Source organism: Clinocottus analis, unplaced genomic scaffold (genome assembly GCF_023055335.1).
Source record: "Clinocottus analis isolate CAN_PGR_092001 unplaced genomic scaffold, fCliAna1.0.p SCAF_5, whole genome shotgun sequence".
NCBI lineage: Eukaryota > Metazoa > Chordata > Actinopteri > Perciformes > Cottidae > Clinocottus > Clinocottus analis.
Window position 1 is genome coordinate 16681190 of NW_027176207.1, and position 21172 is coordinate 16702361.

General features: G+C 42.9%; 1 protein-coding gene across 5 annotated transcripts in view; it reads right to left on the reverse strand.

Moving 5' to 3' along the window:
• The window catches only part of ncam1a (neural cell adhesion molecule 1a), a 225049-nt gene extending 204278 nt beyond the window's left edge, over positions 1 to 20771 (reverse strand). For all 5 annotated transcript variants that reach the window (XM_068601107.1, XM_068601106.1, XM_068601105.1 and 2 more), the window contains exon 1: positions 20475 to 20771. In XM_068601107.1, coding sequence (XP_068457208.1) covers positions 20475 to 20526 — 52 coding nt within the window. In that variant the 5' untranslated portion in view covers positions 20527 to 20771. The remainder of the gene's footprint in view (positions 1 to 20474) is intronic.
• Between the last annotated feature and the right edge of the window lie 401 nt (positions 20772 to 21172).

Genomic DNA, 21172 nt, shown 5'->3' on the forward strand with positions numbered 1-21172 from the left:
GGTGACCGGCTGGTCAGTGTCATATTTCCAATATATTGCCGGTCGCATTCATATTTCATAGTTTTAACACATGCACACAGTCATGTCTAACCAACACACACACACACACAAACACACGCGTCATGTCGAAGTTCTTTCGTGGGAGTATAGAAGACATGAAACTCGCAATTGGTCAAAAAGTTTATTTTGTTTATATTTAAGTTCAGAGTTTTGGTTTTATGGCCCCAAAATCTCTCTTTGTCTCCAGCTGCTTTCAGCTAAAAAGCTCTTATAACCTGCGGTGCTTAACCTGGCCAGCACCAGTTGACTCTCGGGAGTGACTGGAAGAAACAGAGCTATTTTAACTATTGATCTTATATTCATCAGTTGGCCAGAAATAAATCTCTCATATGCTCAATGTTTAAAAAGGGGAACTGTAATTTCTTTGTAATTTTTGAGCTTTTATTCTAACCTGTACCGTATGAATAGAGGAAAAGCTGAATGAAAATACTGCTGAACATGTGCGTCGTCTGATGCTCGACTCTTTTGGCAAAACTGGTGACAAATGTTCTCCTTTCACAACAGTGCATTGTTAAAGTACAATCAAAGTTCCTGGGTGCTACTGCAATGCAAGCAATTAGTCACAGGAAGAGGAATTCAATGATTATGGCCGTAAATTGACCATAACGTACCTGCAGGGGGTTAATAGGATTCCTTATCAATACCTATTACCAGTTGCGAAGATTGTTGCCTCTCAAATGCTACTATCGGCCACATATATTATGTAGAAGAAGACAAATCTGTCAGAGGACAATTCTGAAAATTGGCAGATTTTGTTCAATCTTTGTTCAATCTGTGAACGGTTTCAATATGAAAACCGATATGTGACATTCAGAACATACGTACAAGAACAATTTGTTCTGACCCAAAATGTAATGTTTCATCACCGCGTGAGATCAATTGCTTGTCATGCTTAACGCTCGCGGCCCTAATGCTCATCATTGCCGACCACTCTGGGACGACGAGTCGCCTGCCTATAAATCAGCAGTGACGTGTGCTTATTAAGACACGTTCTGCCTTTTCTGAGGTCATCTTTATGCAAAGAAAAGCAAAGCAAAGCATCTGTGTAAGGGATTCTCTTGTTTATAGATAGCCTGCATGCACTGAGAAGAGCCAAGAACGGAGAGCTTTGAAGCCAAACTGAGAAATTATCTTCATACATGGTCTCGAAACTTTGTGAAGTCTGCATTTGGTCATGAAGAATTATGTCTGCTGCAGTTTCTGTATCTCTCGTTAAATTAATCCCTCTTAAAAAAAAAAGACACTTTTGCCTCGTCAAATGATAATGAAATTCTTTTAGGAATTTGCCCCCCCCCCCCTCCTCCAATCTCTCTTTATCAAAACCTCGGCTTGAGAAATGGCTGAGAGTCTAGTCGGTGGTGTGAATGGACGAGGAACAATAGAAGACAAATCTCTCCGCGCTGAAATATAGGTCTCTACGCTATACCCTTTGAGACGATAGTGAAACAAAGAGAGACGGCGGCATGTAGAATTCAGGTTTTTTTGGGAAAAAAAAAGTCTTAAGAAGCTCTCCAAAGTGATAGCTGATGTGGCATAACTTCTGTGTCGGTCTAATCTGATCGAGACGTCAGTGAGCAGTCACACCGTGAAGTCAAAAAGGTGGCTTTCTGAGTCAGCCATCTTCCCTGTCTCCCGACTCGGATGTAGGCTACGGCATCTGAGCACTACATCAAATCCCCGCATAGAAGGCTCCAAACACAGACAAAGAGCCCCCTACACCCATGGCGAGCCAGAGGACAGTGATTAATGAGGCCACACCAGTGCAGAGTGGCTCCGTTATAATCCACCTCCACACTCTCGTCTCCGCTTCAGCCGCAAGAGTGTCAACAAGTAACTAATGACTGCTGAGATTTCCTCTGTTACACTTCCTGAAAACATCGCTGTCCTTATAACCCCCGAAAGCTGCAAGCGCATGACGGTGGCGGTAACATGGCTGGTGGCAAACTGGATGTCAATTATTGAGAAGGCATTTTAAGTCCCGCAGCGCTGCCGTGAAGCGCCACACTTGGTACGATGGGTTGATTTGGATTGTTCCGTTTGGTATCTTTAGCCACATGCCTGGAACCGAGACGCCGAGCCCATGTGTGGTTTGAATCACAGTATTTTTGCGTCATCGATAAGGAAATCATTGAAACGTTCGATAATGTCGGTTGACATGACAATGGCTGTGCTCAGTGAAGGAAAGCAAGCGGCAGCTCGAAAAGAAAAAACTCAGCCGCAATCCTCCAAAGTGTGAAAGTCTTTTAGACAGACTCTAAAATGTGCTGTTCTGTAAGCTCTGCAAATTGGAAATGGCTTATCAGCGCAGTGCAACTGTTGCACGTGGACACTCAGGAAAGTGAAAGCTTTGACTCGACAGCAGCAAAACACGCGTCGTTTGGTTTTTGTCCCCTTCGAAACATGTTGGATAAGCAATTATATTATCATGCTGTCCGTTGTTGTCACTTCAAATGGATTTTTCGAATGTTTGACTGTTTTTGCAATCAGTATTTAGTTGAAATTACTGTATTTCCTTTGATTACATGACTGCATATTATTTCAGTGATAAAGATTTGCTGTTATAACCGTTTAAACTAATCAAGTCAAGTAGATAAGTAACAATACTGATTTATATGTTTAGGAAAATGGTTGTTATGACAGTGACAGTCACAGCAAACCAGTATTTTTGTAATCAGGCGTCTCTTAACTAGGGATCATTATCCAAGATATGGAAATTTGAGTCAGGCAATTTTGGGTTTTTTTTGTACATTTTGTGAGACCGTAAAATATCACACCGAGTCGTCCCTGAGCACTACTTCTACTGCATTGTTCTGTAAAATTAAATCTGCCACAAAATGTGTTCCCGTCATGTGCATAGTTCCATTATCCAACAAAGGTTTATGGGTGAATAGTGTTGAAATAACAATTTTTAAAATGTTGAACAATTTGTGAAGCCAATAGTTGCAATTTTGAACTATTGACAGAGAACCGTGGCGCAGCATTTGTTAACTTCCATTTCTTACGCCAACCGCTATGGCCTTGCACTGAGCAGACATCCCATGATGCCATCCAACATCCTTTTCTTTCTTTTTTTGTTGCAAAACACAACATAAAACTGTCATCCTGCTTTTGTCTCCAACCATATTTTAGCAAGCATCTCCCTTTTTCTGAAGAAGAAGAAGAAGAAGAAGAAAAAAAAAAAAAAAGTAGGCGCTGCAGGAATCTTATGATGTTCTTTCCATCCACTCTGTTGGTCCGAGGATCCCCCGAGTCACTGATCGAACTGCAATCTCCCTGTTCAAACACAGCTGCATCAATGGGCTTTTATCACACCGCATCCCCCCCTGGATACCAAGATATGCACAGCTGCCGCTCTGTTGCCCAGAAACTGAATGTCATTTCAGGAATACCCCCATTCCACAAACAGGATAGTGTTACAGGAAGTCCTGCAAGCCTCCAAACACTATCACCCCCACTCCCCCCGCCCCCCACTTCAGTCCCAGCACTCTATAGTTCTCCCATACATCCATTTTCTGGGGCCCGTCTCACTAATGACAGTTCAGATGTCATTGAAATTGTGAATATGAGATGGAAGGAATTACATAATTGCACCTTCCCTAAAAGGAGGATCTTGGCGTTTATTGAGTTTTTGGTATCATTTTCCCATCGCTGGAGACTGACCTCAACCTCTGTTCAATCAATGCAGATCGAGTTATGAGCTCTGTAATTTAAAATCACATTATCGGATGCAGTTCATTTAGTTTGAGCGTCCTACCAAGGAGGATGCTAACAAGCATTTTTTTTTTTGTCAACTTTGAAGTCAAAAAGCACTCTCGCAAATGCTTCTCCGGGTTTTCAGACCATCAATTTGAAACCTGTATCATGAGGCGGTTAACATCAATAACATTTGTTCTATCTTTAAGATTATGAATGAATATGTACATGACTACAAAATAAAATGATGAAACCATGTCTGAAATATATTGATTTATTCATAAATTATTTCAGTAAATATTGGTTTATACAGATATTTAATTTAACTTAACATATTTCCTGAACAACAAAGATCATTTCCAATCTCGCCGCCTACATCCTCTCCCTGCCCACTTCGTGGAGGGTCCACCATGTTCGGTTCCATGCTAATCCGGTTGTTGGGGAGTGGATGTGGAAATGATAAAAACCCTCCGACAGCAAGTCTACATCGATGCTGAATTAGCCAGTTGCACATGCGACGCCCTTTTGAGTACCACCAAGTCTTTCAAAAATGAAGCAACTCAATCTCGGAGCAAATCACAACCCTAAAACTTACCGGTAATTCAAATTTAAGAGAATTACTGAGCGGCCCAGGCCAGACCCGCCCTCATCAGCGGACGAAACCGCTTCATCACCCGTCTCCCATGTTCCCGGTAACCTGCCTAATCCAATTCGGTGGGCGTTGGATTTTTTTCAGAAGTGTGTGCGTGTGTGTGAGTGTGCGCGTGAGATACTTTCTCATTTGAAGAGGGGAAAACCCTTAATTTCCGGCATCCTTCTGACCCAAAATGGCGAACACTGTAAAGAGCTCGTCTGGAGCCCTGATGTTTCAAAAAAAAAGAAGAAAGAAAATAAATAATGGCACCAAAGAAGCTGGGGAGTTTTATTTTTCTGGCTCAGGCTCTGCCACTTCACAAAGACGCCAAAAGGAAACCGTGATTACCATCGGAAAGAGGGAAATTTGTCCGGAAGCTTGATGCAGTTTTTATAGCATAGCCTTAAAGAAGGATGACTCATTCAGCGGATTGCGACAACAAACAGAGTTCATTCTGTCACATGGGGAGGCGTAGAAGGTTGTAGGGGCCGTATATTAATCCCTTTTTGCAAAATAGAAACAGAAAAACAAATAATCGGCTATCAGGACATTCTTACTTACATCTGTTGCAATTTTCCTTTCTACTGCCACTACAGTGCTAAAAGATGGCCACTCTGAACCTTTCAAAATAGGTTTAAATGTTTTAAATAAATGCACCGGGGCTTGGGGGGGGGGGGGGGGGGGTTCTCCCTTATTAACCTGATAGGTATTTTATATTCTGTACAGCTTGAGGCTTTTCTGCAAGAGGGAGCTGACATTTAAGGCCCTCCAGAGGTACTAAAGCCATCGGGCGAGTAAGAAGAGCCATATCCGTGAATGAACTAATTAAGCTCCTCAATGTCCTCGGCAAAATGGTGCCCTGAGATTGTTCTCTGCAATGGCAGTAATGAGAAAGAGAAAGACAGAAGGGTACAAACATTGGGGAGAAAAGCGAGGGGATGAGGGTGGGGGGATGCGAGACCTCATCCTCAAATGCAAAAGGGGCGTGTACTGTTCAGAAAAGAAAGATTACCGGGGAGGCAGGGGTTCAATCCCTTTCTATTCCTTTCCTCGGCGATTGGAACTGTTACTTTTGTGAATGCAAAGCCCGTATTTTCTCGTCTTTGTTCTACTACCCTTGGTAAGGCTCATTAAAGTCCATAAACAATGCGAGATGTGCTCTCTAATGAGCAAATGCTTCTGTAAAAAAGGGCTCTGTCCTTGGGAAGCTGGCCATGTCTGCTAACAGTGTATGCAAACCCAGTCTCATGCACCTCAGGACTAACAACCAGGCCATTCTCACCCGGCTCATTTGTGTCCTCAAGCCTCATTTTCATTGTTCCCTCATTTTCTGCACTCCACTTCCCATGGAAATTACTGTTCGCTTTCCGTCCCGACAGGGAACGCGGAGTCATTTCGGCGAAACTTTGGCCTGTGAAAATCTGACACGGTGATTGATGAAGATTTGAGACTTCCTTCCCTGCTTCTTTAGGGTCGCGTCCAAGGAAGTGGGAGTCGACAAAGTCCCAGGAGGTGTCCGTGGCACAAGGTGGCTAACTAAGTGATCTGCTTGGCCGGCCACGGGGCGCAGTGGAGCCGAATGAAACAAGACAGTCTGAAACAACAGAGGGCTTTCACTGTGTAAGCAGGCCGTTAACAGTGTTTGAGATATTGAGAACGAGATTACAGGGAAACAAACGGTGGAAAACGGGAGGATGATGTGGCATTTGGAGTTGCTCTTTCTCACTGACAGCGGGTCAGACACTGATAAGTGATCTACCTATGGCTCACTAGTCATGGTGATTCTGAATAATGAGAGAAGCTACTGTGAGATAAATCATCATGAATGTAATAATGGTGTCTTGTTCGAGGAAAAAGTTAAATATTTCTCTCGAAGGAAATTAAACCAATGCCATGACTAGAGATGGATAATAGAAATTTAAAGAGCTGGCTACAAAGTTCTTAAAACCAATATTATGGAAGTATTATTACATATCATTGAGCTTGTTGTAATCTTGAGGGTACTGTTGAAGGAAAAGCTGGAGGATAATTAATGTCCAACTTGTCTCGTAACCTTTCCGTTAATGTGCAACAACAAACAATCATATATAAGTTAATCATAAATTACACCCCTCCCCTGCATGAATAAAGGAGTACATGAATTAATAAATATGTACAGTAAAAAATAACCAAATAAATGAGCAACTTGTGAGAATATTATTCAGAAGGTGGGGGGGGAGGTTCCTGATGTCGTAACAGAGCAGCAGGTAATGAAATAATTTTTGTGAACATTTTATAAGCCAAAGTTCATCTTAAAATGAAGAGGATTCATCCTATTTAGCAGTTATATATAAATAAATCAGTAAATGCCAAGCATTTGATATATTTTTAGATATATTGCAGATTACATAAAAAAAGATAAAAGGGTCACCAACAACTTAAAAATAATCCTTCTTGTACCAACCAACCAAGACCCAAATCCATGACATTCTGCAGTGTGTTGAGGTATATTGATTGTCATCAAAGGGTTTGACAGAAGGAACAAAAAACGTTACCATCTTTGAATAAAACGGTGACTCTTTATGGGGCTAGTCCTTTGTCTGAGTGAAGCAATAACTCAGCGCACACAGTTATTGCGATGCTTGAGCAAAGCAGTCAATCTTGATCGTGATGTCTACCAACTTGGCCGAGCTACATGTGCTCCAAACCCAATAAAACTCTGGCAAGGCAGCATCTGGTGCACGTCATATCAGCGTGATGGAAAGAGACGCATGCTAATGCATGCAACTGGTGAAACAGTGGAGAATTTGTACGCCTTTTGATACCAACAGTCTGGACATGTCCCACAATGGAGATATTTCCAAGTCCGTGAGAAAAAAAACAATCACTGCAATATTCTAACTGTTCAATTTACAGCTAGCTACAAGTGGTATTTGTGTCCTAACCAAAGTGATCCATCATATAATGCAACACTAATAACTCGTTTCTCCACAATACAAGACAAGGAAATAAATAATTTGATTGTTACTTAAAAACTTACAGACCAATTTGGATTTTCCAAATAATCCAGCCATGCAACTACCCAGTCATGAAATTAAATTGCACACTTTAAAATCATCTTCGCCCCGGGAATATGCATGTGCATTAATGGTTTGTAAGAGTGGCATTCGACAATGCAACGGGTCGTGCGACAGACGTAACCATGGCCAATCATGAACCACAGGACATTGCAGAGCCCACTTTAAATAAATAGAACATATTTCAATATACAATCCACCATATTGCACTTAAGGATGCTCTCTTACTAATAATCCAATCAAGTGACAAAAAAAGTAGCCAACGGAAGAAATGCATGTCAAAGAAACTGATGTTGCGGAGATAAAAAGTTGTAATTCCCTTTCACTTTTCTCTTTAAAAATTAAGAAAAATACTTCTACCAAGCTTTGTTATGGCTAAGTAGTTGATTTCCAGATTTATATTTATTACTTTAAGTTAAATGTTCTATGATCCAAATGTATCCATTTAGATTTTGGCTTTTTCCTGCTCTAAACCATTATTATATTATATCCGTTTATCCTCTCAAGTGAAAGCATAAGATGCATTTCAACCATAAGGGGAAAGTTAGATGTGTCTTCAGGGGGGTGAAAGTAAGCACTGCCAACATGAAATGAAAAATGTAAAAAGACTTCAGAGAGCTTAGTTGGGAGTTTAATGATTGGTTAATGCTTTTTAGGAGTGCATTTTGTGCAAAAAGCAAAGATACCATAAGGCAACGAGTGAAGGCTGCAGATTTTACAGAATTTCTTCTTCACAAATTCATGTGTCAGTGATTCTGCATTTACATTGTAAGCTTTTGTACAGTAAACCGAGCAATACAAACACTGCAAGCTGCCAAATAATATGGAGAATAACCTACCAAACAACTGTGCCAAGACTGGAGTGACAAAAACAGAAAAGCAAATGTCTTTTATCACCTGTCTTTATCAACATTTAGGTATCAACAGAACAAAGTTTGTCCTCCAACCAGGGCAAGAAGTCTTATGGTATCCATTTTCTTATGCAGGCATAATTTTACAACTGTCAGAGCAAAAATAATTACTCAGCTACAGAACTTTGCAGTAACGGTGGCTTATTAAAGCAGCAGAGCAGTGTATTATGCAGAAAAGCCTCGCAGATAATATGAGACAGCTGTCAGTCAGATGAGTGGCTATTCATGCCGGAGACATAATCAGGCCACGACACACAAGCTAACATTTTGCTCCTTTTACAGCAGTAACTTTACCAGCAGAACGTCAGCGCATCGTCTTATTTTTAGATGTTATTTCGCACATCTACACGGGCTTAACACTTCAGGCAAAGATCGCTCGTTTCATGACATCTGAGGTTTCATTCAACTCGTGTAAATCCATTTAGTTTAGTCAAAAAAGGAGCGAAGACAGGATCTAAGAAAAGAAATGCTCAGCAGTGTTTTCGATCTGCAAAGGGGAAGACACGCCCGCATCTACAGCCATGGAGTAGGACAACTAAATATTGTATGAAGTCGTACTGAACAATAGGGGTGGAGGGAAAAAAATCAATACAGCATAGTATCGCGATATTTTGAGTGGCAATATTGTATTGATACACAGAAGCCGAGTATCAATTTTTTATGTAATCAATTCTTAACGTTTTGGTGACAATTTTGTTGACAACATTTTCCTTTGGGGCCAATATGCGGTTAAAATGAAATGTAATAAATCGCATTATATCGCAATAATCAATGTATCGCGATAATATCGTATCAGGACTTAAGAATCGTGACGATATTGTATCGTGGGACATCTGGTGATTTCCACCCCTCCTGAGCAACTTGGTCATTCTTTAATTAAATCATGGAATGAAGGTGGAGAAGACATCCGTCCATGTCGTAACACCCTCACTGGTCTGCGCGAGCTTTACTACATGAAATGGGCCTCCAGCGACAGAAAGGGAAACAATGAATCCAGAGGTTGGAGAGCCCTGCCGGTTCCTCCTTGACAACACTTCGCATTGTGTCCCGCCTCCATCATCCTCCACCCCTCCTCCCGCCTGCCGCCCTCCACCTTTGTCTGCCTCCCCCGGCACACAGTGAGCCACTCCTGGCACTTTTTTTTCCCCTTCGACAATGCAGTTAGTGTGAAAGTCTAATAAATTACAGACCTCTCCTGATCTCATCAAACGCAGCAGCCTGACCATAAACGCATAATGGAAAAGTCCCAAAGAGGGGTTAGTGTTGGGTCAAATCGCTGTGATTGTCCTCAAATTTCAAATGAAATTGGCTGTGCTTTCTTTCTTTTGAAATCGGAAATCATTTAAAAAGGGGAGCGGCCATTGAATGCATCATCTTATTCTGTGCACGCAATTAGAAAATAAAGAATTAATCTATAATAACATGCTTGATACAGAAATGCTTTTGCTTGGTTTCTCAATCTGTCCAAACAGATTCCCACATCAAGATTTGTTTGCCACCATATGACACCCAAGAGGCTCGGTACAATGCACTCAATTATTTAAAAATGTGATTTATAATATGGATCAGATTTGAATTTGTGAGTGTTGAATACTGACAGATCTCATGCAAGGTTGGTCTCACTTATTACATTAGGGAAATTGCACATTTCTATTTCCTTGTATATTATTAAAAAAACATATTTACTCGATCACTTTCAACTTAGTTTAGAGGATTGTGTATTTATTTGACTTTTTATTCCCCTGCAAGTTTTCACAATGCATGAATAATGATCTAAATACTGTATTAACTTGTATTATTAAGCTACGAAAGGTACGTGGTTTAAGTCAAAAACATTTAGTTGTGACTGCAACGAGGGATGGAGGTTGGATACCGCGCCCCTTCAGGTGTATTCAAGTTCACTTTGTTTCAGTTATGGCAACAGCCACTCCCTCTCAGCGCCTTGATGCTGTTATCCTGCAACCACCTGCTCACATCCAACACAAAAACACCATCTATTTTGATCAGTCTGACCTCATCAATGTTCACATGTGACTTCCACACGGGCAGCAGCAGCGAGGCTCTGCTTATGTGCAGCGCTCATATTAGATTGTGGGCAAGATTCTGCCAGCTAATTAGATGATATTTGACATTCCAGTTTGATCAAACGCTCCACAGAGTCTCTGTGCTGCATCCGCTGTCAAATCAACAGCTCTTAGATGCGTCTGTGTTTCCCCTCGTTTCCATAGCATTACCTCGTAGTCAATTTCACAGCAATATCCACAGAGAGACCTGAATACTGTGGATGAAAACAGACACACACACACACACACACACATCCAGTGTGCTATAATTGCCGCATGTTTGCCTTGTTTGGAAACAGCAACAAGGAAACAAAGGGCATCATCTCTGAAGCCATTTATTTCGCCGTTTCTTCCTATCAGGAAAGGATAGTTCGCCAAACACAATTGCCCAGAAACTCTGACCCAATATTTTTTCACTATTCAATCAGATTTTTGGCTTTCAAGCTGATTTTACTGCTCGCTCTTGAGTCCGCCGTTTCTGCACACATTTGAATGCTCAGCAAGGCTGCACGAAAATAAAAGACTCCGCAAGACTTGAATAAGAATTGTGATCTCAGCTTGCACATTACTTTTAGTGGCCACAGTTTTATTTCAGATTAGACAAAGTCTAGAGACATGATTTAGATATCTGAGACTTTGCAGCTCGGCAAAACTGCCACCTGAAATAAGTCATTCTGGACTTTTGCTGGCATGGCCCGAAATCACCCCGGATCCACCGAGGATGCTCGTCTAAAGAATGTGCTCACTGGAAATGATGCCAATTTAGAAAGTAAACAAGTCCACAGAATACTGCGCAGGCTGCACATCTCACATCCCCATCTCCCAGAAGACGCACTTGTTTTTTTTTCCACTGTTTTTTTTTTTTTCTTCCTCGGTTCTTCACACAAAGGCTGAGACGACTCGGCACCTGAGGAAGCCAGCCAATCACGGAGTCACGGGGATGAGCTAACTACTATTGCTAGGCATTACATCATGATGGTGAATCACTCCCTGGGATTAAGTCAGGACTACGCGGAACCAAATACACCATGGCCGAGCCTCTTGATGACAGCTCAGCAAAGGTGAAGTGAGAGACGAAGATTTCAGACTCCAGGAAGCACATCCGAAGCCTGCTCTGTCTTTATGCTCTTATGGATGAACACTGTTTAAACACAGTGGCAAGAATAATCCTCAAATTGGTCTCTGAGCTGCAGCAGTTAAATGGTGTCGGACAACTCCAGCTCAGGTAAACTGTGCAAGTGCCAAGACATCCCAGCAAGTGATACCGAAAGGATGCAGAGTTTTTAAGCAGTGCCAAACACAAAGTTGTCGGAAACGAAAAACACACTGCACGCCGCCGCCTACACACTTAGTCGACATATTAGTGCTAGCCAGCAGATAGCGCTCACACGTGTGGCGACTCCCAAAGCTTCATTACAAGACAACAACTTGTTGCCTGTTTACACAATAGGATGTGAATTAGTATAATTGAGCGGTACTATTTATTTTCAAAGTATAATGCTGCTAAAGTATGAACTTAAATGCAAAATAACACACTATCTTCGATTGCCCTGCCCTAATGGCTATTATGCCGGCTTTTTGCGAAACACACTGGCTGCAGTCCATTTGGCAAATCTCTCATAGCAGCAAGGGCGGGAAAACCCATTTTAATGGAGTGCACGCTCGAGCCCAACCGATGTGTCGGCTGATACACGCTTATCGGCCATAAATTGTATGAATTGGCATCAACTGACTTGACATGCTGTTGTAACAGCTGTTGGTAAAGGTAACTTGTAAAAAAATTGAACTAGAATCAGGTTAATATCAGGTGTGGCGAGAGCATAAACATGTTAAATTACTGCCTGGGAGTGTTCGGGTAACTAATCAGTCAGGCCGATTAGTACCATAACGAACAGAGCTCGACGCATGAACACACACACACACACACTGTAGGGCCATCATTTTCACACATTTTTTAGACCATTTTTGGACTAAAAAAGAATTTCAAGCCCCATGTAAAGTAGGCCAAACTCACCATGAACCTCCTCTGTAAATAATTGCCCCGATGGGTCCCCGCCAGGCTCAGGTTGTGCATCCACACTCTACGACCAGTCTCTGCTTTTTGCCGAGTATTTGGCCTACATGTAGTGTTTTGTGTTTGTTTTTTTGTTTTACTTGCTTCAAATATATTCTCTATTCGGGTCAATAAAGCAGCATGTTCCATTTGTGTGCAGAATTTAAATAGTGTGCATTCAACATGGACCAGCAATATCCCGGTTGGGTTTCTGTGCACTTCATTGCTTCTTAGGCAAGAAAAACAACAACAAAAACACAGGGATGAATGTGTGATTACCTGAGCAGCCAATCAAAACGTAAACATTCAAAAATAAAGTCCGGTCCAGTGAAAATGGTGGCTTGACAGAATGGGCCCAAAAAGAAATATAGTAAGAGCCTCGAGCAAAGCGAAAAACTTGAGTCGCTGAGAAAAGTATAAATATATTTAAACGGTGAGCCACAATCAGAAAGCATTGTGTGGAAAACAAGAGCAACAATTATCCCTGTGGACAACAGGTGTGCCAGAAAATGAGCTGCCTCTCCAGGTGGTTTGAAAAGCAGGATTTCAGAGTCGAAACCTCCCCCTCCTTGAAGACAAATAAAACAGGTGCGATTGTGGCTCGGCTGCTGAAATCCTAAAAACAAACTGCCTTAGACCGTCTTATACTTTTACTTCAAGTGAATCCCTAAGCTGCAGCGCCAGCGACGAAGCCAAACACAATACAGAACTTCCGTTTGTATCGTACTATGAGAACTGCGAACGCCACAGAAGAGCCGTGTTGACAATTACGTTGCCAGCAAGTCAGTGTCACTGATTCATGCTAAAGACAGATAATGACGTTACACTGAGTTACACTTTCCATGCAGTCCTGCTGACTAGCGTGCAGTGTCGTCGGGTTCCTGTTCTAACCATGCTGTGCGTTATTCTGTACAAGGAAATATATTTCTTGGCGGGTGCGATTTTTGCTGTCGCTGATTTTATTACTGTGTGAAAAAGTAACCAAAGGCCAAGAATTAGCTGTCAATTTCTCAAAATGGCCGCCATTAGCAACCTGCCAGCCGCTGCGGTCGTGCCCTGCATTGTTTTCAGCGGCTCCAACGCCAAAAAGAACAGGCCCGGGTGAAGACAGCGGGGCGGACTACACGAGGCGCAATGTGCCGACGTGTTCACATGTGGCGTCGGAGAGCGCGTTGAGTCCAGGCTGGAGTCGTGAACATACCTCGTCGTGGGCTAAAAAAGGCTTGTCGAAAGGGACTCTGACCTGTTGTTAACGCTACAGGAAAAGTCAAGGGATCACAAGAATCATTGACTTCTTACACATCCGGACGCCCGCAGCACTCGACAGAAAAGGTACGGTAGGCAGGCCGGGCCGAACCAGGAAGTGGGTGAAGATTAACGGGCGTTTTTGATGACTTGATTCATTGCAGATTTCACATATCGGTTTACATTGTACGCTTAGCTTCGCAAAACCATATGCAGCAAGTGGACGCTTAAGTGTCATCCGCATCAGCATAAAAAAAAAAAAAATCGACAAGTGGCACATGGATGATATTGCTTTCATGAGTATCATTACTCAAAGTTGAACAAAAGGACGATCAAGCAAATCCTCCTGCTCGCTGTGCACTTACGAAGGAAACATTGCCCGTGATTCATTATAAGGAATGCAAATCCGTCCGCGCTGTCATGTGTGCATGTAACCCCTGATAAAGGGTACTGCAGACACATCTTTTGTTCCATCTTGAAGTATTGTCTATCCAAGCAGGTCGAAATGTGTTGTGTGCTTGAAAACAGGTGAACTGTTCAGTAGAGGAATGTAAAACAGTCGCTTTATTCTCACTGGAGCATTGCGACAACTCAGAAGTCTGTTTGACTTTCACAGGCAGGAATACCATCTGTCCACCAGTGTAGTCCGGAGGGAAGTAAGTTAGAATAGTGGCAGACTATAAATAACACCGGGGCCCCATGCTAACAATGAAGAGAACTGGAACATCGATACAAACAGTATCCATTCCAAATAAAGAAATCCGTGCTTGTCGTTCTCCAGGCAGTTCAAAGAGGACAAGGACGTCACGCTGGGATACCGTTACGCAGCAAAGTAGTCCAACGCCACCTTGGGCATCCTCGCCAGACTTGGCAGCTTCGCTAAAACAGAGCTCAGTAAAAAAAAAAAAAAGTATAATAATAAAAAAAAAAATGTAAAAGCAATGCTGCGTGCCAAAGCAGACTGTGTGTGTGTCGATGTGGAGCACCTGATGATGTCATGATGAACAAGGGGCTGAAGATGCAAAGGGCCACAGCAGACAAGTGCATCACTTTGCATACTCTTCATGACTAGCGTGGCCATCGGCCTTCAGGCAGGAGCGGCTTCAAAGGCTGTTTTAAGTCAGAATCACTCCCGGAGATGTTCTACCTTGCTCAATGTTCACATAAAGCACAGGTTTTTTTTTTTACCCTCCATCCATCTGAAAATGATACCAGTTCTCTCTGCTGAGACACCCAAGTTTTCTTTGAAGGGAAATAATGAGTTACTTAGTATAAGAGCCAAGTTCAGTTCTACTAGAACGTGGAAAGTCAGAGAAGCTTTAAGCAAATTTGGCAATTTTTCACACTTTTTCAGATTTTTGAACAAATGGACCAGCAGATGATCTCCAAATCGTACGTATATTTTGTCTTAATGCAACACGGAAATCATACTAAAATGAGTTTCATGAATGAGCGCTGGTTACATTTAATCGGGTCGTGTAACTCTTGATGATCAAATGAGCTGCGGTGAAACACACAGCAGACGATACTTCACATGGTCCACAGTGTCTCTTAAAGTTAAAAGATCCTTCTGATTGCATGACATCCTTTTTAGACAGGTCATTTGTCAACAAGCTTGGGTCAATGTCGAGTTAAAAATTAGCAGAGCAACTTGTCAGCACATTAGAAAATAGATAACTTTGTAATTACGTTTCATACCAGAGACAGACCACCAATAATACTGTGTGTGTAAATGTGATGTGATGTGTCGGGGAGGCACTTTGCAAATGGCTTTGCATTGGTACATGTTCCCACTGAAAATGTAGTTTTCAGTTTTAATTTACTTTAGTGTTCAAGTGGCCTGAGCGAAATGCAAACCAAAGAGTGTGTTGGCATCTATGTACACAGTGAGTTATGCAATGTATTGCTGTGAAGATGGAGGGAAACAAACTCTATGAAGGGGTGGAGTGTTTAGAGAAAGGGGGGATGGAGGGGGTGTAGGCTCCATTCTGCATAACAAGCCCATCTCCTTCTGTTTTTTTGTCCCCCCCCACCCCCACCATTCAATTCTCTATAGGACGCCTTCATTGCTCACACAATACAAATCACTGGTCTCTATTCATGCACTGATTAATATGCAAAGACAGCCCATCCTCATCTAACAGTCAGGAGAGAAGAAATATAAAAGCCAGCCGAGTCATTTTGAACTCATCGGTTTGGAACTGTCTGCACTTTTTGATTCAGCATGAAGAAGCACTGGGCGATGGCGCGGATGTATGGATGAGGCATCAAAACCCTCTGCCCCATGTTTCATTCGCATTTGATCTTGGTTTGTTTTTTTTTAGACCTGGATATGAAGTTATACCCACAGATCTGCAAACGGTCACTAACCCCGTTATGACTGATCTGTGCTCATTATGTTCTACCCTCCACTCATTTTTGTTACAATGAAGTATTCAAATAAAAAAAATTGAAGTTGACTGAGGAGAATAGGGAGCAAAATGATGTATAACATGCAACTAAACTTGTAATTATGACTAAGAAATCACTTGTTGATGCTGGTTTTTGACCATATCTAAACTGTGCAGCAGCAGCAGTTGTAGTAGTAGTAGTAGTAGTAGTAGTAGTAGTAGTAGTAGTAGTAGTAGTAGTAGTATGCAGTATATGTCTGAATATAAGTTGAGTCCAAAGTGGGTTCAGCTGTAGCAGTGCCTAAATTGATGAGAATTTGATCAACATAAGCTGCAATAACTTGGTACAAAATGTGAACGTCATTTGGATGCAGCCTGGATCGTGTTGCCACTACAGAGCAAAGTTCCAGCTTTATTCTGAGAGCAGACTAAAAACGCCTTATAATTTTCCCTTGTTTGGCTGCTTTTTCCAGTTCCCCCAAGTCAAAAATAGCCCGTATTATTTTCATAGTGGCTTTGAACTCACCACAGCAGTTAAAGTCCCATATGCGAGTCATTTAGGAATTGTGTATTTTTTCCCCCTCTGAATTTCCAGTTGAACTTCTTTTTTTTTTCTTTTTTGAAGTTTAGCTCTACGCTTGATGCGCCAAAAAAAAAAAAAAAAACACACACACAGTTTTACCGTGGATCTCCAGGATCATTAAATAACCTACACAGTTCACGTTGTTTTGCGATTCAAAAGCACACGGACGGGCTTCGCTTTTGAACTCTGTATCCAGACTTTCAAAAGAACGGCATGAACGGGATGGCAGGTGCACAGCAGAAACGGCATCTGAACAACACAAAGGGCTGCATTGGCCGGGGCCTTTCGTTTCAGTTACCGACGACGTGAAAGAATACAATTGAGGAAGTCCAGTTTGAGTAATAGTCCCATGACTCAAGACCGTCCGACACCGAAACACCGCGCGCCTCTTCATACAGGCTGTTCCTCTTCCAGCGCCGGTACTTAGGAGGGCGCTGGTCGACGAACCAGAGAAAAGTCTTCGTCATCACTCACTATGGTTGCGTTGACCGAACGATGAGTTGATTTAATCAGCAGATGTATAAAACAGAGTAACTGGACTGTGTCAATAACTTTCCTGGAGAATAGAAGAAGTCTTTCAGCGGGAAAAATACATCTCCAACAATGTTATTACCCCACAGACGTGCTCCTGAACCTAACCGAGCAGTTGCCTGAGCAGAATCTGCACGGCGGGGGGCGGGGCTAGCTCAGGCGCACTGATCGCCCGCGTTGCTGGACTCTCCGTAGGAGAACGCGCAATCACATTTTGAAGTAACTTTTCTTCAGATACATCATGCGTATGAGGATACGCCGCTTCATGAATACCGTGAGGGAGGATTTTACATCTCAGGAAAGTCATCACAGTGAAAATCTCGACGTCTGAATCAACAACTCAACGTCGAGCCACGACGAATCACGAAAAGCAGGCCGACGATCAAAAATCACGTGGTCAAAATCCTATTCGGGCATCAGCAGTCGCCAGGTATCGCCTCTCCGCGAACCTTCAACCGATAACTTCCCATCCTCTCAAGGGTGACCCACTCATTTTAACTAGAGAACAGGTGTGACGGATAGTTTTGTCTCCCTGATTAGCCTCCGTCACCTCACACTCTTTCAGGTTGCAGAATGATGACTTTGGATATGGTAGATCACTCCAATAGCACAAGGTCAGGACTGGTAATAAACACTAGACTCGATCCATCTGGCAGCAGACGGACCACGACAGGAAAGGCCGCACTCTGTCTCCACCTCTAAAATCATACTCCATCTATAATCTGGCCATTATTCAATCGCTTGTTTTGAAGGTGGTGTGGCTCTGCCCGTCTTCATGTTTGTGACTGGACTCGAAATTACATTTTCATTGAACTGGAACGGGAACCGTAAATCAATAAATGTAATTAAATTGCTCAGCCTTCTAACTGTGCGATAGCGTCATTACCCTTTTCATAAACCCCGGGCCTATCAAATAATGTGATCAATTTCTTTGAATCTCTTCTTCTACCGCCAAAGAGCAGAGCGAAGGCTCAGTTGTCTAATTATCTCCCTTTGGGTTCCTTTTGACTTTCCCTCCCGTATGAGGTGCTGAGAACTGCGGGGGTGGCAGAATACTTCAGCAGGATCGCGATTTATAGAAGGAGAAGAAGAAAAAAAAATGACATCCCAAGTGCACTCGGTACAGTGACAGATTCAGACAAGGTGGAAGGTGGAAGGCAATAATGTGTTGTTTTGAAAATGCCTGGAGAATATTGCAGGACTAAACAAAAACATGGTGTCTCGTCAACGTGTCTGGCGAAGGTTTGCAAATATTGTCAAGTCACTCAGATTGACGCGTGTCATGCGCACAAAACACATTAGATCCTGACCAAGCCAACTATCACAAATACCCCGCGTTCAATAGTTTGTCCACCAGAGGGTACCGAGATATTTATTTTTAAACGCTTAAAAATATCGAGCTCAGTCGGCTTCATGTCTTGGTCACAACGCCTTCATAACAAATGGGCCCTCGGTCTATCATCCATCCATCTGTCTGTTGAATATTTAACTCAAATACATAAATCAGCATCAAAATAACAGTGTGTGGGTGTGGGGGGGAGGGGTCTGACAAAACTAAGACTGAAGGCAAAAAATAGGAAATGAATAAAGGAAACTGCTGACATTTAGAATATGGAGGAAGAATGGTGACATCTTAGCCTGAAGTTAGAAGACTCATTCTTGTATATTGGCACAATGTCCAATAAGTTCTATTATTATTGAATCAAACTATTCTTCCTCTCTCCAAGGACCCCTGGGGGTTCTCAAACTCCACTTGGAGCACACAGTTGCAGTCTAAAGAAAGAGGGGCAGATGCAGGGAGGGAAGGAGGATGTGGGGAGCGGGAGGGGGAGGGGTGGGGGTTTAGGGGGGTAACGAGTCCCCCCCCCCCCCCTTTCCCTCCCTGTATAACCATGGGAGCGCTGGGATTGGATTCTATTGTATACATTGAATGAACTATTCAGTCGCCCTCAATGGATGACGAATTCCCTCCCAACCAACCAACCAAATGAAGAAAAAAAAAAAAAAAAACAGACTATCAAATCAGCCAGGCGCCGTGGGGCTATGTCAACGTCATTTTGCGCCTAAAAACGCACTGCGCTATTAAGTTGGAAACTCAACTGTTCTTATTTAGCAAGGAAAAAAAAAAGACAAACTAAAGAAACGAAGGTTATGTCACATCAATGAGGTCAGAAGCTGTTAACCCACACGGTCAAACTGTACAATCCCACACTGACACATAAACGCAGAATAACGCGTTTGGTGCCAAATCCGATGACGGCCAGAGACCGAACGGTGGCGGCATCTAAATCCGTCCGAGGGGGATAGAGTTCAAGCGCGTGCGTGCTTGTGAGGAGCACACTTTGGTCTTGATGAAAAATTGAAATGAAATAAATAAAAAATGTCCCACGGAGCTGTTTCCCAGTCGGACTGAAACAAAAGCATCCCCAAGAAGCGCGAGCGACGCTCCGGACGCGTCACGGCTGACCCCGGCAAGAAGTGAGAGAGCCGAGGTGGACTTCAGAGTGAGCCGTTTTAGTTCGAGGTTTATTTTGACATTTGAAGCGTGAAAATGTGGCTTCTACGCAGCCAGCAGAGAGTGCTGGCTCGAGGGGGCACCACAGAAGCGTCCCTGCATCACCACCGGTCATAATGTCAGCCAGCATCCACGGACCTTTTTACCCGCACAAATTAACTCGAGTCTCAGGCGGAAAAAAAACAACAAAAAACACATTAAAAAAAAAAAAAACGCAGCACGTGTGGGTCATGTTTTTTAACACACACACACACACAAAATAAAGCAAAGCGACAATGTGCCTTTTACTCGGGGTGGTAAAGCCTGGGATGGCAGACTCATCTGTGATGCGCGGAGATATTCAAATATGCGCCGAAGGCAAAAGCAGCTCCTGATACGAACGTGTCTATATATATGCATATACATATTTATATATACCCCCCAAACTGTCTCGAAATGCGTCAAGGCGCAGTACCCCACGCAGTCTGCAGCGACCAGCCCTCTCACTTGTCGGGGAAACTTTTGGTACAATCGTGGTACAATGATTTGCGCAGAGCACCAGCTCTAACCTGCCGCCACCGTCCGGAGTCAGGGACCCGGAGGAGGAGGATGCTCCGGAGGCAGCACCGCTCGGCCCCTGTATGCATGCATGCAATGCATGGCACAGATCTCGCTTTGGGCTTCAACCCCTTAGAGAACGTTATGGGGGATGATCAATATATAAAATGAAAAAAGAAAGAAAAAAAAAACAGCCTTCTCACCTGCACAGGCAGCAAATAGCAATCCCCAGATGAGGTCCCTTATTTGAAGCATTGTAATGTGTCACAGATATTCTCCTTGAAGAGCAGACGCACTTTTAAAAACAAGCGAGGTGTCTCTACTGAGGTAAGGAGGGGGAGGGAGGTAAAGAGAGAGAGAGCAAGAGAGAGAGAGAGAGAGAGAGAGCCGTTCCAGGGACGACAACTGCTACCGGACGGAATTTTGGTCCTTGTCGCTACCCGTGTTCACGGCACAATGAGTGACAAGCAGCAGCCGTAGCACGCACTCACACACACACACGAGCATGCACTCAGTAGAGACTAACACGAATTACTCCGCCCGGTAGGCAATACCCTCGCGCGCGCGCATGTACACGCGCGCGCGCGCGCGCGCGAGGGGGCGGGCTGAGGTGAATGCAGAAATAAAGTAGTGCGCAGCTGACAGCGTAGACAGCAGATGGTCACTGGGGGCTATAATTCGGATTACTGAGCTTACAAACCAGCTAACTGAGGTTTAGAAACACATGGAGCAACATAATTATTCTAAACTGAGGACTAATTAATGTGTAATTAAAATAAATACCAAAAACATTTTTATCTATAAATCAATTATTTAAGTTGTTGTGAAATGTTGTTTTTTTGTTTCAAACTACTTTGTTGTTTCATTTAAATCATATATGTTCCAGCTCATAAATCAAGGA